The sequence below is a fragment of the Gekko japonicus genome, unplaced genomic scaffold (genome assembly GCF_001447785.1).
Source record: "Gekko japonicus isolate JY-2015 unplaced genomic scaffold, Gekko_japonicus_V1.1 scaffold62, whole genome shotgun sequence".
NCBI classification, from domain to species: domain Eukaryota; kingdom Metazoa; phylum Chordata; class Lepidosauria; order Squamata; family Gekkonidae; genus Gekko; species Gekko japonicus.
In genome coordinates, this window is record NW_015166419.1 from 1,935,271 (window position 1) to 1,947,410 (window position 12,140).

The window sequence follows — 12,140 nt, forward strand, 5'->3', positions numbered from 1 at the left end:
AAAATACTAACTATAAACACACGTTGAAGGGGTCTGAACTGGCAGACATTGACCAAGAGAGAGATCTTGGAGTCGTAGTAGATAACTCACTGAAAATGTCGAGACAGTGTGCAACTGCAATAAAAAAGGCCAATGCTATGCTCGGGATTATTAGGAAGGGAATTGAAAACAAATTAGCCAGTATCATAATGCCCCTGTATAAATCAATGGTGTGACCTCATTTGGAGTACTGTGTACAGTTCTGGTCACCACACCTCAAAAAGGATATTATAGCATTGGAAAAAGTGCAGAAAAGGGCAACTCGAATGATAAAAGGGTTGGAACACTTTCCCTATGAAGAAAGGTTAACGCTTGGGGCTCTTTAGTTTGGAGAAATGACGGCTGAGGGGTGACATGATCACAGTTTATAAGATTATGCATGGGATAGAGCAGGTAGAGAAAGAAGTACTTTTCTCCCTTTCTCACAATACAAGAACTCGTGGGCACTCCATGAAATTGCTGAGCGGTCGGGTTAGAACAGATAAAAGGAAGTATTTCTTCACCCAAAGAGTGATTAACACATGGAATTCACTGCCACAGGAGGTGGTGGCGGCTACAAGCATGGACAGCTTCAAGCGGGGATTCGATAAACATATGGAGCAGAGGTCCATCAGTGGCTATTAGCCACAAGGTATAGATAGGAACTCTCCGTCTGGGGCAAGGGATGCTCTGTATTCTTGGTGCTTGGGGAGGGCAACAGTGGGAGGGCTTCTAGTGTCCTGGCCCCACTGCTGGACCTTCTGATGTCACCTGGTATTTTTGGCCACTGTGTGACAGACTGTTGGACTGGATGGGCCATTGACCTGATCCAACACTGGCTTCTCTTATGTTCTTATGTTCTAAGAGACACATGGTACATAACGAGGAGCAAAAACCTGACAAAACTCTTGCTGCTCTTCGGCTGCAAAGGAAGGGGGCTGAGGAACCCTTTGCCCATGCCTCTGCTCATGTGGAATAAGGGAGCTGACATCCTAAAAGCAGAGGTCCTTTGGACAAGGGACTTTGAAGGCTGGATGGATCTCTGGGTGGACAGTTTAGTGTCAAGGTATTGCAATGACTCAGAAGTATACTTACTAGAGCCCAAGGTGGATGTCATAGCAAGCTGTTACTTACTGCCAGAATGTTAACTGTTACTCCTACATGCCCCCCACATCCGCATTTGCTGTGAATTGGGCAGCCCATAGTTATTGCAGTCTATGGTTATCATGAACCAGAGAGCACAGGAGGGAATGCGATCATGCAGGGAGGAAGAGAATGAAGGCATGAGTACATTTTCAACCAACTAGCCTCAGTATGGCCATGACACCTAACCAGAAACCATGAGACAGTACAGAAGGTATATTTTCAAGTGTGGTGGTGGTGGGTCCCCCCCCCCCCCATGTTGCACATGTCCGGTCTGGTGACTTAACTGCCACCTTCCTCCTCCTGTCCCAGCCAATCAAGCACAATCCAAGATTTTTTTTTGCAAGACAAGAAGCACCTTGAGCTGTCTGTGGATGAGGTCTCTGGCAATATTTGCTTTTGCCATCTTCTCACAGCAGGGCCGATGAAAGCAAACTAGTGGAGGTGCTGCTGTGCATCTGAGCATTCCAGTAGAGTCCATGTCTTATAGAGACAGCATTGAAATTACCTGGTGACAACGAGAGAAGAAAAGGCTGGGAATTATTTATAAAAACACATTCATTTGACCAGGCTGATTCTTAGAAAATAAATTACTATGTGATTGTTTATATTTTCCAATAGCATCTTAAACAACTTTGAGCACTTTTGATGGAGAAAGCAGGACAGAAACAATTAAAATACAAACACAGACAGAAAGTCAATTAAGCATCATCCCTGGCCCTGCGTATGTCATACAAAGAAGGAAGTCCAGTGGTCTCACTAGCCAAGACAGCCCCCACTGTTCCAAAATGAACAAACTCCTCTGCTGCAGCTGACACAGAACAGGGTTAGGAAGATTAGCTATTCAATTCAATCAGCATTACATGTGTATTCCTATTCAAGTAGCTATGCCACAAAATGTAAGATTTTTTTTAAAAAACCATAATACATGCAAGCAGTTTCCAAGGCATAATTTAAATTAAGGTTAGAGTCCAGTAACACATTAGGGATCAACCAGATGTTGGGCATATAAGCTTTTGACAGTCAAAGCTCCTGTCAACAGATACCAATATAAATTAAAGATTCTACAGTCTTCCCCAAGACTGAGGTCTTAGTGTTTTGTACAAAAAGCTAGAATTCATCTAGTGATCAGGCCGTTGCACTTTTGAGCTGGCTGAAAATTTGGGAAAGTATTTCTGCTTTGTCTACCAACCTTCCAACAGCCCTGAATTTTCAAATCGTCACTATGGAGAAGGCAAGCAAGGCTAGACCCAAACTAGCCCTAAGACATTAGCAAAGCAGTAAACTAAGGAAAGATTAAAATCGGGGGGGGGGGGAAACTGTGTGGTGGTGGTGGTGGGCTAAATTTTTTATTGAAATATGAAACTCCTTGGTTCTCGGAGTCCCAGCTCTAAATGCTGGAAACTAAATTTTGCCACTTCCTGTGCTGTCCTAGCTACCAGAGCCAGCTTGTGAGACTCTGATCCATCTTCAGCCCCAAACAGTGTTGAGGTACATTAGTGTGAAGAGCAAGGCCTTTTCAATAGTTTCACCCACACCTAGGGAGATATGTTTATCCCCTACATTGCAGGGGGGGGGAACCACTTTCTGCTTGCCTTCAACAAACTTATTCTGTGGTTTCTGCAGGATACCTTACTACAGAAAACAATTTCAAGATGTTATGAAGAAGGTACATCAATGTCTGTCCCAAGTACTGGTTGCCCAGAAACACAAGTTCAGTTCAAGATCCTTGCAGTACATTTTGCACTGGTGGTTTCTAAAATTTGATTCTGATACTTACAAAGATGGATTATTTTGCCATTTTTTAATAATTAAGCTCTAACTGAGCCACAACTATTGAATGGACATTCAAGAGAAAGTTAATGGAGGTAATTATAAAAGTTGCTTAGAGACTCTGAGAAGGCAACATTTTTCAGGCAAGTACAGTGCTGAACTGTGGGAGACGTATCAGTCCAATCTAAGAAGAGTTACCAGTCCAAATTTGCAAGCTCTCATGATTACAGGAGACACGGGCAAAGGCTCAGAAGCCTAAGGACTACTTTTTGCATGGCTTCTAAACATCAATGTATTGGGTCACAATCTCTCAGGCTAACCCACCTCACATGCGTATTGTGAGAATGTGGAAGAGGGGAGAGTGACATAAGCTGCTTTGGGTCCCCACAAGGGAGAAAAATAGGGTAATCAGTCATTCAAGGATGTCTTCAGTGACAACAAGGGAGGAACGTGCTGGGACTTCATCCCTCCAAAGAGGAACAAGTGGAAATTCAGGTAAAATTTCTGTGTTGGAAATTAGTGGGATTCGTCTACTACTGAAAACTAAGCCGCATAGAGTCCACCCACTGGAGACACAGCTTGAGGAGAATTTTGCAGGCATCTATCTCCCAGAGATACCCAGCTTTGTGCCTTGTTGGCAATCTATGCAGCAAGAGACAAACTTGTCGAGCAAAATAAAAGGAGAAGCAGACAGGCTAGGAGTCTTGATAACCCAGACAATTTCACAGTAGAAAAAGGCAATGATGATAGCAGGATATGGAATGGAAACAATACAATTCCACTGTCCTTCATAATAATCTACTTCGGAGGGGAAGGAATCATTATGACTTCAGATCCAACTTCTTCCACTTGTATCACCTGAGGTTCAGTTTGCAAATGCTGAACGGGGCTGGCTCGCACCATCACTTCCGTGGTTTTAACCTGCATGTGCTAACTTCCCAATGTAAGCTGAGTATATGCGTGATGGTTGGTTACACAATAATTCTGCTAGTTCAGTGATATGCACTCAGTAGCCCAGGAGCCACAGGTGGCCCTTTGACATGCCACCTGTGGCTGTTCTAAACACCGTTCCCCAATTTAGGAAGTACCCCATGTTTCAGGAATACAGGCAAGGCCCTTGGCCAGTGGGGCTTGTGGCTGGCAAGCGGTTCCAAGCCTGAAACAGCTGCTGTCAAAGGAACAGGTAAGCTGCAAGCCTCCTACCAAGGATGGAAGTAAAGGTGGTTCTTTTTGTTGATGGTAATTGCACCTGTGGTTCTCCACAAGCCACAGAGTGAGTATCTCAGTAGTCTCTTTAAAACCACCACCTTTGGGAGCAGCACCCTCTGATCATAGAAGGACTTACTTCTGAGTAAACAGGCATAAACTCAAATTGCACATGATCACAGGTAGCATGGGTAAGACACAGCTACTGTGTTTACTACCCTGTTCTTCCCCCAGCACCTTTGACCACTTTCCTCCCCTTCCTGCTGCATTCTGAGATCTGGTGATGGTAGCATTAGCCTCCCATGATGAACATCAGCTACAAGCATGCAAAAAACCGCACTGATCTTCTCACATAGCTCATTCATACTAATGCAAGTGATTCATGCTTACAGCACACAGATGCATACCATCACTTTGCCAACCTTTGATTCACTCAAGTACAGAGGTATGCCCCCAAAAGCATTCACAGATTCAGCCTTGAGCCATTCAACACATTGCCACAGGTTTTGCCCTCACTGAAGCAAATTCAAGTCTATGACATTAATCTGGCCAATTACACACACTCAATTCAACATACCCTGCATACAAAAGCCCACGCTTCTAGGATATACACCATGTTCCTACACAATAAACATGCATTCAACTAGCACTGACTTTTCAAGTTAGCAGCATTTGTGATGCTCTCTAGCAAGCAGTGATGCACAGGTGAAGTAAAACTACAAACCCTTTTTTAGTAATAGGTCATGGATACTGCATAGGAACCTGGAATGTAAGATCTATGAATCAAGGTAAGCTTGACGTGGTCAAAAATGAGATGGCAAGACTGAACATCGATATCTTAGGAATCAGTGAACTAAAGTGGACAGGAATGGGCGAATTTAACTCAGAAGACCATTATATCTACTACTGTGGCCAGGAATCTCGTAGAAAAAATGGTGTGGCCTTTATAGTCAACAAAAGAGTGCAAAAGTCAGTACTGGGATACAATCTCAAAAATGACAGAATGATTTTGGTCCGATTCCAAGGCAAACCATTCAACATCACAGTAATCCAAGTCTATGCCCCAACTACTGAGGCAGAAGAGGCTGAAGTGGACCAGTTCTATAAAGACCTACAACACCTCATAGAACTAACACCAAAAAATGATGTCCTCCTCATCATAGGGGACTGGGATGCTAAAGTAGGAAGTCAAAAGGTAACCGGAATAACAGACAAGTTTGGCCTTGGAAAGCAAAATGAAGCAGGGCAAAGGTTAATAGAGTTTTGTCAAGAGAACACACTGGTCATAGCGAACATCCTTTTCCAACAACTTAAGAGGCAACTCTGCACATGGACATCACCAGATGGGCAACACCGAAATCAGATTGACTATATAATTTGCAGTCAAAGATGGAGAGGCTCTAGCCAATCAGTAAAAACAAGACCTGGAGCTGACTGTGGCTCAGATCATGAACTATTCATTGCAAAATTCAGACTTAAACTGAAGAAAATCGGGAAAACCATGAGGCCATTCAGGTTTGACCTAGATCACATCCCTGATGAATATACAGTAGAGGTGAAGAATAGATTCAAGGGTCTGGATTTGATAGATAGAGTGCCTGAAGAACTATGGACGGAGGTTCGTGACATTGTACAGGAGGCAGCAATCACCACCATCCCAAAGAAAAAGAAATGCAAGAAAGCAAAATGGCTTTCTGATGAGGCTTTACAAATAGCAGAGGAAAGAAGGAAAGCGAAAGGCAAAGGCGAAAAGGAAAGATTTACCCAACTGAACGCAGATTTCCAGAGAACAGCAAGGAGAGATAAGGAGGCCTTCCTGAATGAACAGTGCAAAGTAATAGAAGAAAACAATAGAATGGGAAGGACTAGAGATCTCTTCAAGAAAATTGGAGAAATCAAGGGAGCGTTCCATGCAAAGCTGGCCATGATAAAGGACAAAAACGGTAGGGACCTAACAGAAGCAGAAGAGATTAGGAAAAGATGGCAAGAATACACAGAAGAACTATACAAGAAAGACCTCGATGTCCTTGACAACCACGACGGTATAATCACTGACCTCGAGCCAGACATCCTGGAATGTGAAGTTAAATGGGCCTTAGAAAGCATTACTAACAACAAAGCTAGTGGAGGTGATGGTATCCCAGCTGAGCTATTCAAAGTCTTAGAAGAGGATGCTGTTAAAGTTCTGCACTCCATTTGCCAGCAAATTTGGAAAACGCAACAGTGGCCACAGGATTGGAAAAGATCAGTATACATTCCAATCCCAAAGAAGGGCAATGCCAAGGAATGTTCAAACTATCGCACAATTGCACTCATATCACACGCTAGCAAGGTCATGCTCAAGATCCTACAAGCTAGGCTTCAACAGTACGTGGATAGAGAACTACCAGAAGTACAAGCTGGGTTTCGAAGAGGTAGAGGAACGAGAGATCATATTGCCAACATTCGCTGGATTATGGAGAAAGCAAGAGAGTACCAGAAAAATATCTACTTCTGCTTCATTGACTATGCTAAAGCCTTTGACTGTGTGGATCACAACAAACTATGGCAGGTCCTTAAAGAGATGGGAGTACCAGACCACCTCACATGTCTCTTGAGAAACCTGTATAAGGGCCAAGAAGCGACAGTTAGAACCGGATACGGAACAACTGATTGGTTCAGCATAGGAAAAGGAGTACGACAAGGATGTATACTGTCACCTTGCTTATTTAATATATATGCAGAGTACATCATGCGAAATGCTGGCCTGGATGAATCACAAGCGGGAATTAAGATTGCTGGGGAAAAGATCAACAACCTCAGATATGCAGATGATACCACTCTAATGGCTGAAAGTGAAGAGGATCTAAAGAGCCTCTTGCTCAGAGTAAAAGAGGAGAGCGCAAAAGTGGGCTTGAAGCTCAACATCAAAAAAACTAAGATCATGGCATCCGGCCCCATCACTCCTTGGCAAATAGAAGGGGAAGTCGTGGAAGTAGTGACAGACTTCACGTTCCTGGGATCCCAGATCACCGCAGACTGTGACAGCAGCCATGAAATTAAAAGACGCCTGCTCCTTGGGAGGAAAGCAATGGTGAACCTAAACAGCATGATAAAAAGTAGAGACATCACCCTGCCAACAAATGTTCGCATGGTCAAAGCAATGGTATTCCCAGTGGTCATGTATGGCTGCGAGAGTTGGACTATAAGGAAGGCCGAGCGCCAAAGAATAGATTGTTTTGAACTATGGTGCTGGAGAAGACTCTTGAGAGTCCCTTGGACTGCAAGAAGATCAAATCAGTCAATCCTAAAAGAAATCAACCCTGACTGTTCCTTGGAAGGCCAGATAATGAAACTGAAGCTCAAATACTTTGGCCACCAAATGAGAAGAGAACACTCACTGGAGAAGACCCTGATGCTGGGAAAGACTGAAGGTCAAAGAAGACGGGGACGGCAAAGGATGAGATGGTTAGACAGTGTCATAGATGCAACGAACATTAAATTGAGCAAACTTCAGAGGACGGCGGAAGACCGGAAGGCCTGGGGTGATCTCGTCCATGGGGTCACGAAGAGTCGGACTCGACTGTGCGACTGAACAACAACGACAACATGGATAAATACATATGTCTATCATTCTGCAGAAAATGCAAAACATATGTTCAGGATGGGATTTTTACGAAGAAAGTTTGATGGAATGGTTCAGAAAGGTGGGCACTTTCATAAATGGAGTAGGATTGTAATTGATGACACTGTTTATTATGTTGCCTTGTCTCCTGTTTCAGTAATCTATTTTCTGCAATGTTTATGGTATGCCGTGTGTTAAAGTGGGGTTTTTGTCACCATTGTTTTGTAATCCTGGTTCTATAGTGCTGCTCATTGGATGTCAACTTAAACTGTCCAACTGCACTGTGTTTATATTTTGTAATTTGCCTTGAGTCTCTGCAAGAGAGGTGGACTAAAAATGAAGTCCATCAATAAACAGACATATAACACGCCAGTGTCTATGTGGCAGATTAAACCCAGTCTGGTCACCTGCTAGCAACTAATACCAAACCAGATCAAAACAATGCAATAAAGTAGTTGCAATACTAGTAATCAATGTAGGAAGGCAAGACTGGGCACACAGGGATCGTTGGTCACAGACCAGGGACAAAGACAGCAAAGAAAAACTGTTGCCAAAATTAGAGGCCAGCAGCAAACATAAACTTCAAATACACCAAGAGGTCCTGTGAAAGATACTCCTTCTCCATTTCATTTCCTAAACTGTAAGACTGAAATAGTAAGAACCCAGAATCTGTAACTGTCCAGATACAGACTACAAAGCACCTTAAAACCACTGCAGAAGTAAAGAGGAAATGTTACAAAGTTGAGAAGTACACTTTCTTAATGGAAGAGGAGGCAAACCCAGCAAATTGGTAAGGAGAAGAATTGGGAAAGCAATTAAAAAGAAGTGACATGGGCAGGGATTATTAGCAACAAACAGAGGCCAGTAACTCCCCACCACCACCCCGGGCCAGATATCTTCTGAGGTCTCCTGTACATTCCTAGCAGACATCAGGTTCAGAGTAGCTTAATAATAAATTACACAGGGTTATATATGCTCCACTTGGCACTATTCTTTTCCAACCATAAGTACAAATGTTGAATTTTGAAATATGCCACCCACCCTTTACAATGCTAAAAGTGTGTTTGAGAGAAAGGGGGAACTATGGGATGGGGATTAACTAAACTATCCCTGATGCTCTTACACTGTTTCTGATAGGAAGGAGGCAATGACACCTTGAAAGGTATCAGGTTATGGGGCAAAAGAGAAGGGGGCATCTCATGCGTCACTGAAGAAAACATCTCTCTTGAACTGAGAAAACCCAGTGACCAGCTAGGGGAATAGTTACCCCGTGTTAAGTGATCCTAAGCATCTGCTCAGAACCCAGTGGTGTAGTGGTTAAGTGTTGGACTAGTATCTGGAAGACCCAGGTTCAAATTCTCACTCGTGCCATGGAAGCTTGCTAGACAAATTTGGGCTAGTCATATTCCTTCAGTCTAACCTACCTCAAAGGGTTATTGTGAAAAATGGAGGAGAGGCAGGCCTGTAGCCACAGGTGGCATTTGGGAGGCAATGCCCCACACAGAAGAGTGCCGCCCCCCTCTGACAAAAAGTTTCAAGGAATTAAAAAAACATATTTAAAAAATGTAAGATGCGCATGGGGTTTCTAACACGACTGCAGGTACAGTCAGGAAAGCGTCACTCTCCTCTTTTTTCTGGGCCGAAAAATAAATAGGTTTTTAAAAATACAAAATAAAACAAAATTGAAATAAAATTGCAAAATGCTCAGAGTGAGTCGGAGATTATTCCGCCCCCCACACACCCCGTTTACACAAAAAAGCAGCCCGGAATTGACTCTCTCCAATCAAAAGGGCTAGAGAAGGACTAGAGGCTCCAGAGGAGCTGGAGCTGCCAGGGTGCCCCCCCCCCCAGATTTCCCCATGCCACACCTACCAAAATTTCCTGGCTACTCCCCTGAGGAGGAGAATGATGTGAGCTACTTTGAAAGAACTAAATAAATAAAATCTTATTGTCAAGGGCTAACCAATGAATGGCAGAGTTTCTGTTCTCTGCAAGGAAAATACAGACCCAGATAACATCTGTTATGTAATGTACTAAGATTCTAACCCTTAATGTGTTAGGTATGTTAGGAGGAAAAATGCCTGCTGAGATTCTATGTAGATAATTAACCTTATAGTATTGTTTTTCTACTGTTTTTCCCCTGCTTGTTGAATAGCCTCTGGGCCATAATAAAGATTGACTGACTGGGGCAAAAGGAGAAGGCAGTGGAGTAACTACCTCTGTGTTTTTAACTCCAGAGGAGTAGCCACACTATTCTGTAACAGCAAAATTAAAATGGAGGCCAATGTGACACCTTAAAGACTAACAAGATTCATCCCAGCATCACCTTTTGCAAGTCACACCACTGGATGAAAGAACTATCCCCTGCAATAAATGATCCTAGGCATCTGCCCTGAACTCAATGTCTGCTAGAAAGGAGTAGAGTGCATATTTCAAAAATGGAGCTAGCCATGTGGGGAAGGAGAGGTCTCATATGCTCTTTGATGGAGCACCTCTCTCTTACAAAGGAGGATAGAAAGTCAAGTTAGCTCAAAAGGACCAGAAGAGGAAGTCAGTGAAATAACTATTCATATTAAGTGATCCTATTTGCCCTGCCCTGAACCCCCTACTTGCTAGAAAGCAGTAGACCACACATCAGAAGAGACCAGACCTTGGGAGGAAGAAGTGGAACCACTCTCTTTGGAATGCAGTATGAGCCGCTGGAACACATCTCGGCCTGTACGAAACACTGATTGGTTAATGCCGTTGTCTGTATATTGTATGCCGCCATCATTATTATCATCAACATCATCATTGGCACAGTTAATGGCTGTTTGCATTTACTCTGTAATGGCTGTTTGCATTTACTCTGTATTTTAATGTATTTATTTTTTTAATGTTTTAATGTTGTTAGCCTCCTTGAGCCAGCTCTGTGGCAAGGTGGGAGATAAATCGAAATAATAAATAAAATAAATAAATAAAAGTCAAGACATTTATCTATCTATTTAAAACTTTACCAGCCACCTCTCTGCCTTGTGGAACTCAAGGTGGTTTATACTGTAAACAAAATAACAATTATGTTAGCCCTTAAAGAACCAGGACAGGAAGAAGGCAAGGAAGTATTCATTCCATATTAAGTGATCCCATTTGCCCTGCCTTTAACCCACTACTTGCTAGACCACACATCAGGAGAGATCACTTTAGAGAAAGGGAGGTCTTGTGCCACCAGATGAAACACCTCTCACATGATGAGTAAGAGAAAGTCAAGTTACCTCTTAAAGGATGACAACAAGCAGTGAAATAACTATTCTTATCTTAACTAATCCTAGATATTTCCCCTCCATTTAACCCATTACTTACTCAGAAAAAAACCCAGATGCCTCAAAAGGGATCTGGCCAGGGGAAGGGGGTGGGGAGAGAGAAGCCACTGGAAATCTAGATGGGAAAAGTCAAGTGATCGCAACTGGCCTGGTGCAAGGGAAAAACAAGGCAGTGGAATAACTATTCTCTGTTAAGCACTCCTCCAGGGAATCTGCCCCCCCCCCTCAGACGCAGTGCAAGGACAGGGCAAGGGGGTCTCTCGCGTGCCCTCAGGCAGGTGGGCAAGAAATAGTTCTTACCTAGGTTGCCAACTCCGGAACACTCCCGGAGTTTAGGGAGGGCATTGCGGCGGGGAGGGGTGGGGGTGAAGTTTGGGGAGGTGAGGGAACTCAGCAGGATGCGATGCCGTACAAGTCTAGCCTCCAAAGCTGCCATTTCCTCCCGGGAAACACATTTACGTAGTCTGGAGACGAGTTGCAATTCCGGGAGAACCCCGTGCTTACCTGTCAGGCCTCCTCAGGGCAGGCGCAACAGCCAGTGGACGGAGCGCTTGAACTTCCATGCAGGGGGGCGAACCGAGCCCTGCGCCGCGGCAGGGCCCGTCGGGGAGGCTGGGTGGCTAGGAGACAGCGGGAGCCGCTCACCAGGCTTCGCAGCCCAGGCTTGGCTGGGACCTTCGCCCTCCCCGGCCCCCTCCTCTGTTTACCCCGCCAGCTGTCTGGAGCTCAGCAAACACCTCCTCTTCCCCTCCTCTTTTTCGTCCACCGTTTCTCCACCCCCAACGCGCCTGCGCCACGCTATCTGCGCCACCAACTCCTTAGCCTCTTGCCGCTCTTTACGCCGCACGAATGGCGCAAAGGCCCTTCGAGAATAGCACTTCCTCCCTTGACGTTCAACGTCTCATTGGCCCGGCATGGAGTGACGGCCACCGTGGCCAAAGGGACGCGGCAAACTGAGGAACGGGAGGCGGAGGTGGCGGTTCGGGCCAATCTGCGAACTGGAGGACGTCAAAAGGACGGTGCCTGCGGGGGATTCTGGGAACTGAAGTTTATAAAGTGGTGGGCTAGGCCGTTGTTAATAGCGAAGAGAGAATCTT

The 12,140-nt window shown here is 44.4% G+C and overlaps 1 protein-coding gene across 1 annotated transcript in view; it reads right to left on the minus strand.

Annotated features, from left to right (window-relative positions):
* The window catches only part of WDTC1 (WD and tetratricopeptide repeats 1), a 41,233-nt gene extending 29,414 nt beyond the window's left edge, over positions 1-11,819 (minus strand). Inside the window, exons 1-2 of the mRNA XM_015411653.1 lie at positions 11,548-11,819; positions 1,520-1,669 (exon numbers count right to left, since the gene is read on the minus strand). Of these exons, the coding sequence (XP_015267139.1) occupies positions 1,520-1,642 (123 nt within the window). The 5' untranslated portion in view covers positions 1,643-1,669; positions 11,548-11,819. The remainder of the gene's footprint in view (positions 1-1,519; positions 1,670-11,547) is intronic.
* Between the last annotated feature and the right edge of the window lie 321 nt (positions 11,820-12,140).